Source organism: Micromesistius poutassou (assembly GCF_964030765.1).
Source record: "Micromesistius poutassou genome assembly, chromosome: 7".
Lineage (NCBI taxonomy): Eukaryota > Metazoa > Chordata > Actinopteri > Gadiformes > Gadidae > Micromesistius > Micromesistius poutassou.
Genome location: NC_140277.1, coordinates 18,519,077 through 18,527,730, shown reverse-complemented (window position 1 = coordinate 18,527,730; position 8,654 = coordinate 18,519,077). Strand labels below are relative to the sequence as shown.

General features: G+C 43.8%; 1 protein-coding gene across 1 annotated transcript; it reads right to left on the bottom strand.

Moving 5' to 3' along the window:
* Positions 1–3,787: 3,787 nt before the first annotated feature.
* LOC311350729 (uncharacterized protein) lies at positions 3,788–6,092 on the bottom strand. The gene is made up of 4 exons (XM_084470800.1): positions 6,022–6,092; positions 5,743–5,840; positions 5,388–5,452; positions 3,788–4,103 (listed from the first exon to the last, which is right to left on the bottom strand). Exons 2-4 carry the CDS (start codon positions 5,836–5,838, stop codon positions 3,923–3,925), a joined length of 342 nt encoding a protein of 113 aa, XP_084326926.1. The 5' UTR covers positions 5,839–5,840; positions 6,022–6,092; the 3' UTR covers positions 3,788–3,922.
* Positions 6,093–8,654: the final 2,562 nt, after the last annotated feature.

The following is an 8,654-nucleotide window of genomic DNA, read 5'->3' as shown; positions in this document are numbered from 1 at the left end:
TGTAGGTAAAAATGGCTTTACTGACTTCCTCTTGATGTTTAGACCACACCCCCATCCCCAGATCTGGCCCTCTTCCTCACGCACAATGACAATACTGACAATGAGATTAATAATACAATTGAAATTATCATTATAATATTAATAATAATAATAATAATATTAACATACAGTATATAATGACTCAATAATAATAATAATTGTAACAGATATCATAATAACAATACAATTGAAACAAAATACTTATAAATGTATTATAATAATTATTCGTAAGTCGTAATAGTATTAATGATATTAAACATAATATTCAAATCCTTATTTGATAAATAGTTTGAATAAAGATGAATACAGTTTTCCTGCAAGAAAATGTCGACATACAAACCAATTAATTAACAATGTGACGTGTCAAGTAGACCAAAGTGTACAAAGCAGTAACATTACATTACATTATGTTTTCATGAATATAACCTATGAATTATGATATGACGGAGCGTGGTGACTACAGTACCTCGTCTTCTCCCTGCTGTGATGAAGAGCTCAGCACCAAACCGTCCAACACAACAACAAGGAAAGGAGGATGTTGTGAACCAACCAGTTGGACCAGTTCCCCTCCCAGTTTAAACTCCTGTCACACTAACCTCTTATAGGCTGCTGTTCCATAACTTCACTCAGTGATGAAGAATAACCACTTTATTAAAATATGAACGATGGACAGAGCTGTGATGTCTAGAAGCTCAGAGAAATACAAAGAGACACTTGATGGTTCAAACAGCAGGTAGAGACACTCTGATGCATCGCCTCACACGTCCTCCTCAGTTACAGAAAATAAATACCAGGAATTCATGAACACTTTACCATACATTAATGAAACATTCATTAACATTAGTGAATTAACTAACATTTAACTAATGGTATAGTAACTATTAATTCACATTAGTAAATGCAGTAATAACCATTATTATAGCATGGGGAACTAAATACACATTGCTCATTGTGTATTTAGTTCATATGGACATTGTTAGTAAACATGAACACCATAATTAAATTATTACTATTCATTAACTGTTAATGCTCATGACTGCATTAACTAAAGTTAATTAGTGGTTAATTAATGCACCCTTATTGTAAAGTGTTCCCAGGAATTCCATGAAGAGAGAAATGTAGATAATGTAGAGAATAGAAACACGTGACCTAGAGAAGGCCTCTCCTGTGTTCCAGGTGATCAGTACAATCTCACAAAGATCTAATCCTCACCACACGTCTTCTTCCTCATACCAAACCTGTGGCGGCCGCGCCTCCATTCATACCATCACTCTGTTGATCTCAAACACAGCGAGACGGTGGCTGACCTTCACTTTAATGGGTTTTCATTGGAAAAGCATTTTAAACACAGAAGGTTAAAACAGTACAGGTTTATACCGGTTTAGATCTCAGCTTCTTCACTGTTTCTGCTCATTATTAAGAGTAAGAAAGGAAAAGACTGGACATAAAAGAAGATAAATGTAATAAATAACTGATGTTAAATGTTCATATCCGGTCTGCTCTGGTAGGGGTGAAGTTCCACTGATTATTAACTGAATGTATTCAATAATGTGATAAAGGGTCCATAAGGGTGGCAGGTCCATGTTGTCTGATTCCTATGTGCTGGTCTGTATCTTAAGGCTGGAGTCGGTTTCTCCCTGATGAAGATGTGTCTCATGGTGTCAGTCGGTCGTTAGGGCGGTTCCAGCAGCAGCTATTTCCTGGTGAGGCCTTCTCCTGACTGGCAGCCAAACTCATTTACATAACACATACCTCCTCTCGTTAGGAACGGTTTGGTTGGCATCAAGAGGTGCCAGTAACACACCCTCTTGTGATGTCACAGTCTCCTCACTCCTACAAGATGTTTGGTAGCTGTTGAGAGACGGTGACATCACAAGAGGGCGTGTCATTGAAGGATGTACCTCCTCTAGGTGGCTACGGAAAACTACAACCTAAGATGAATATTGATGAGGGAACAGCCGGAGATTATCCAATGACGTTGGTTTAAATCCCTGATCCAATCCAAAAAGGCTAAAATCCGTCACGTGACCGCAGGGAAGGTAACTTAAATTGTAATGTATATTAAACTAACGTTAGTAAAACGCATTTCTCTGATAGGGTTATGGTTAGGGTTACGGTTATGGTTAGGGTTAGTTCAGACAGTTCCTCAAGAAATACGTAAGTGGTGATTTAATGACAAAAACGTCCACCAGGTGTCTCAATTGAGTCGAATTATAAGAATTACATAAGTTTAGTAACATTTAAGTTACTCCAGGGCTGTAAGAATTACGTAAGTGTTCCGTAAGAACGATGAAACCCTAGTAGTAATTACATAATTTTCAGTAAATGACCCCTTCCAATGAACAGTGAAGTGGAGTCAGTGGTGGATTTAGAAAATTGGGGGCCCAAGGCGAAGATATGTATGGGGCCCACCTCATCCGATCTTTAAAATAGAAGGGGGGAAAAAAAAATGTACCGACTGAATGGTGGATAGGCAGGTAAAGCTAATCTACACAGAAGTAAAGGTTGGAGATGACAAAAAAAATCTTCCCTTTAAACCCTGCATACACTTCTTTACTCCAAAATGAAGATGGAAAGCAGAGAACACACAAAGTGTAGCAGTACACAAACTAATAGTCACAATGGAACCCAACAGAGAATAAGGTTACAGATAACACCTTTAATCAAATCAATATAACAGCAAGAGAAGTAGTTATGGTAACCCCCCACAAATAGTCATATACTTAGTAAATATTGCCAAGAGGAATAATTGACTTTGTATGAGTGAGGTTGCAATTGACATTGCACTTGAGATTGAACATTTCAAACAAAGCTATATATATATTTACGAAAAAAAGAAAGAAGAAAGAGAGGATAGATTTTTCTCCACATCACACGCTTCTGACAGTCCTACTTATTGACGTCTTCTCACAGGTCTTCACCTAGCGCCACTTCACAGCTGGCTGCTGCATGTTCAACGCTTTGGACGTTGTTGTTCCTGTCTGTATCCCCAACAGTAGCCTTAAAAAAAGTGTCATCTTTGGCAGCGTTGCCAAATACTTATAGAGGGGAAGTGAGGGTATAGGGAAGAGGGGAGGTTAGGGTATAGGGAAGGGTGGAGGATAGGGGAGGTGAGGGTATAGGGTAGGGGGAGGTTAGGGTAGAGGGGAGGTGAGGGGAGGGGGGAGGTTAGGGTATAGGGAGCGGGGAGGATAGGGGAGGGGGGAGGTTAGGGTATAGGGAAGGGTGGAGGATAGGGGAGGGGGGAGGTTAGGGTAGAGGGAAGGGAAGAGGTTAGGGTAGAGGGGAGGGGGGGGAGGATAGTGGTGAGGTTATAGGGGAGGGGGAGGTAAGGGTATGGGAGAGGTTAGGGTATAGGGACGGTAAGGGTATAGTTGAGGGGGGAGGTTAGGAGAGGGGGAGGATAGGAGAGGGGGAGGATAGGGTATAGGGGAAAGGGAGGTTAGGGTATAGGGGAAAGGGAGGTTAGGGTAGGAAGGAGGATAGGGGAGGGAGGTGAGGGGAAGGATAGGGAATAGGGGAGGTTAGGTTAATTGGGAGCAGGGAGGTCAGGGTATAGGGGAGGGGGGAGGATAGGGGAGGGAGGTTAGGATAGAGGGGAGGTGAGGGTATAGGGAAGGGGGAGGTTAGGGGAGGGGGGAGATTAGGGTAGAGGGGAGGTGAGGTTATAGGGTATGGGGGAGGGTATAGGGGAGGGAGGTTAGGATAGAGGGGAGGTGAGGGGATAGGATAGGGGAGGCCACACAAACATGTTTTAAATTATTTTATATCATAAAACAACATCAGTATACATTTCAACATCTGTGCGCACAGTGAAACAATTCTGGGATGTGATTCAAAAACCATCAGTTCATCGTGAGACCATCTGACCCTAACTCTGTCCCTAACACTGAACCATAAGGAACCAGGAACCCTTGAAGGAACCAGGAACCCTCGAAGGAACAAGGAACCCTTGAGAAACAAGGAACCCTTGACAACCTGTGACATTAGTCACGTCCTGCGAGGTAGACGTTGAATCCGAAGTCTCCATCGTCCAGCTCTGATGAGGCGCCGTCGGTGGGTCACTGAAATGTTGGAGGAAAAACACAAATCGTTAGCCTTGTAGCATAATCTATGTTGTTAGCCATAGGCCAACGATGTCCATTACGCTATAAAGCTACCGATGACGATTACGCTATGAGGCTAATGATATCAATTATGCTATTATGCTACAATATCAATTACACTATGAGGCTAACGATCTAGATAACACTGAGGTTAACGATATTGATTATGATTTGAGGCTAACGATATGATTATGCTATGAGGCTAATGAAATCAATTATGCTATGAGGCTAACGATATGATTATGCTATGAGGCTAATGAAATCAATTATGCTATGAGGCTAATGAAATCAATTATGCTATGAGGCTAATGAAATCAATTGTGCTATTATGCTACAATATCAATTATACTATGAGGCTAACTATACAGATAACGCTATGAGGTAAACGATATCCATTATGCTATGAAGCTAACAATATAAATTATGCCAGGAGGCCAACAATGTTGATAACGCTATGGGACTACCGATGTAGATTATGCTGTGGGGCTACCGTTGTCGATTACCCTATGAGGCCTATGAGGCTTATATCCATTATGCTAAAAGGCTAACGATATCCATTATGCTTTGAGGCTAACGATATAAATGATGCCATTAGGCTAACAATGTTGATGCTTTGAGGCTACTGATATTGATTATGCTATGAGGTTAATGAAATCAATTATGCTATTATGCTACAATCTCAATTATACTATGAGGCTAACAATATAGATAACGCTATGAGGTAAACGATATCCATTATGCTATGACGCTAACAATATAAATTATGCTAGGAGGCTAATGATGTCCAGCTATGAGGCTAACAATGTCCAGCTAGGAGGCTAACGATGTCCAGCTATGAGGCTAATGATGTCCAGCTAGGAGGCTAACCACATTCTGGGTCTCCCTCCAGATAGGTGGCTCCTCCATCAGCTCTCCTCAGCCCAGGGTTCCTGATCATTTTGTCCACGATTTTTTTAGTTAATACAATGTGTGTTGAAATTGTAAATAATTATACTTAAAGAAAATACTTTTGAGAATTCTAAACTGTTAGTAGTTTTTTATTCTTTGGACACCTCGTTTAAATAATTCTGAATCAAAGCGCTGTCTTGAAAGTAGAAGATAGACTAGAAGATTAATTTCATATTTTAAACTTCAACATGAAACATGCACACCTGGGAATTTGTAATTCAGGACTATAGTAAAACATTCTGTGAATTTAACAGCATAGCTCTGGTGGTGAAACGATGTAAAAAAGCTGTTAACCTTCCAAAGACTTGAGCAGTCCCATCGTAGTCCTCGTCTCGCTCCTGGTGGGTCGTCAGCTTCATCTGTTCACAATACAAACACATTAAAAGGGTGATGTTACGTCACCAGGTGTGAGTGTGACCAGCTGTTATGTTTTAGTTGTGTTTTAGTGTCCACCTAGATGTATGCTGGATAAACTACAGTAATAGTAGCAGCTGATGTGACCTTAATTACCTCAAATCACAGCTTTGGCTAAAATTCACAGAATGAAAAATCTGAAGGAAAAATTAATTAACACCCTCTACGATCGTTAATTAAAAGGATCAAATAATTAAAAAGAACCTCCAGGTGTCAAGTGCTTGGTGATGGTTACCCTCCGTTCTCCGGTCCAGCCTGGTGCCCCATTCCTGGTCCAGGGGGATCTGGATACCCTCTGCTCCCCAGCCTCCGGTCCAGCCTGGTACCCCATGCCTGAACGAGAGGGATATGGTCCAGGGGGGGATCTGGTTAGCTGCTGGTCCCCAGCTCCTACAGTCCACCCTGGGGCCCCAGGCCTGCTCTAGGGGATCTAGTTACCCTACAGTCCACCCTGGTGCCCCAGGCCTGCTCTAGGGGATCTAGTTACCTTACAGTCCACCCTGGTGCCCCATACCTGGTCCAGCTGGATCAGGTCTATATCCTCCGGTCTCCCATTCCTGGTCCAGGGGGATCTGGATACCCACTGGTCCCAGCCTCCGGTCTAGCCTGGTACCCCATGCCTGGTCCAGGGAGATCAAGTTAGCTGCTGGTCCCCAGCCTCTAGTAGTCTACCCTGGTGCCCCAGGCCTGGTCTAGGGGATCTAGTTACCCTACAGTCTAATTAAGTGCGAGAAAAGCTCTATACAAATCCAATGTTGTATTATTATTATTATTATTATTATTATTATTATTATTATTATTATTATTATTATTATTATTATTATTAGTGCCCCATACCTGGTCCAGCGGGATCTGGTCTCCCATGCCTGGTCTAGGGGATCTGGTCACCTGCTGGTCCTCAGCCTCTGGTCCACCCTGGTCCTGGAGATCCTGTGAAGTCAGACAGCATCTTTATAGACCCGTGGACATAGCGGTCTTCAATCTAACTACCAACCCCCCCGCAGAAGCCGCTTACCTTGAGCTGGAATGACGATGGAGATCTTGGGGTGCTTTGGTCGTCTCGTTGCAAAATACAGCCAACAGACTTACCTTGAGCAGATCTAGTAGTTTGTTGCTGTTGGTTCATGTACAAATAATTAACTATACATTTCATATCCCCCCCATTTAGCAAATAATTCCCACCCATAAACAAGGCTGACAACAGTACAAAATAACAAACTGTTCTCATGCCTTTTGTCTACTTCCTTACTACTCTCTGAAACATTGCATGCACATCGCATGAGTGTTGCCTTACTGATCAGGGTGTGATCTGAGTGACCAGAGATGTATGCTGGGATACTGTGCCATCTGACGCCTACAGTTCTGTAGACGTTCCCCCTCAGGAGAAACCAAGTTTTCAAAAGGCTGTCGTGACATCAGTTACATGACCTGGAACGTCCGTCAAGACAGTGACAGGGACTCCCCAAGGAGAAACGCCAACGGGTAGGCTGTGAGGCTCCCCCTCTCGGCGACTAGAATACAACCCAGCTCTTACATGAGAGAATCATGGAGCACATTTCAACGTTCCTCTTCATAGACCTTGAAGCCCCAGTGAGGCTTTCTTCACCTCCACTTCCACCTCCACCTCCACTGAAGAAGAGCACAACTGCAGCTCGACAGGGACGCTAGTTGGGATATTTCCAAGATGGTTTCCGATTCAAGGGGGACCCATCTCCCAGGTCCAACTAGCCTCGTCGTTACAATTCAGCCAGAGAAAGAAAAGACTTGGATCTCAGGGCAGGAGTACAGGAGAACCAGAGGGCTTGCCAGCAGTCCATCATGTTGAAGTTAGGTAGGGAAGCCATGTCGCAGACTGGTTCATCTTTCATCTTCAGTCAGTTGGTTGGTTGGTTTCTCATCCGATTCTGTCCATTCGGAATGCCGTTAGTCCATCATCCATTGTACCAAGTAGCCATTGTCGCTTCCCATTGTTTGCATGATTCAGTCACACTGGAGTCCAAGCTACATGACAATCAAGTCATCCTGTCCAGTGTGTAGAAGGGTCAAATTGAGATCCTATGCTAGATCGCTCCAGGCTCTTGCTGTATTGAACACCCACTTTGTTATTTCTTTGATTTAGGCCACAGACTTGAGTCATCCAGAAACGTCCAACCAAAAGACACTTAAGGGTGTTTCAGGAAGAGTAGCGTCCTGCTATAGCTGAAAATTTAAATGTTAATGTAATACAAGCCAAGTAGAAGTAGAAAGATTGCCCCTCACACATGTAGTGCCCAGTACCAGGTTAAAGAATGCCCCTCTCACACAGAGTACCCCTTGCCAGGGCAACGATTGCCCCTCTCACACATAGTGCCCCATGCCAGGGCAACGATTGCCCCTCTCACACATAGTGCCCCGTGTCAGGGCAACAATTGCCCCTCTCACACATAGTGCCCCATGCCAGGGCAACGATTGCCCCTCTCACACATAGTTCCCCATGTCAGGGCAACGATTGCCCCTCTCACACATAGTGCCCCATGCCAGGGCAACGATTGCCCCTCACACATAGTGCCCCATGCCAGGGCAACGATTGCCCCTCTCACACATAGTGCCCCATGCCAGGGCAACGATTGCCCCTCTCACACATAGTGCCCCATGCCAGGGCAACGATTGCCCCTCACATGAAGTAGTGCCCCATGCAATGCAAAGATTACCCGTCTCACACTTAATGCCCCATGCCAGGGCAACGATTGCCCCTCTCATACTTAGTACCCAATGCCAGGGCAATGATTGCCCCCTCACACTTAGTACCACATGCAAGGTTAAAGATCACCACTCTCACACTGTAGTGCCCCGTGCATAGGCAACGATTGCCCCTCTCACACTTAGTGCCGCATGCCAGGTTAAATATTGCCCCTCACATGAAGTAGTGACCCATGCCATGCAAAGATTGCCCCTCACACACTTAGTACCCCATGACATGCAAAGATTGCCCCTCATATGTAGTGACCCAGGCCAGGTTAAAGATCGCCCCTCACACTTAGTGCCCCATGCCAGGTTAAAGATTGCCCCGTACTAGGTTAAAGATAACCCCCCTTTATTTTCAGTTATTAGATTGTGCATTATACACAAAGGATTACAATACTGAAAGGAATACAAAGCCAAACAAGC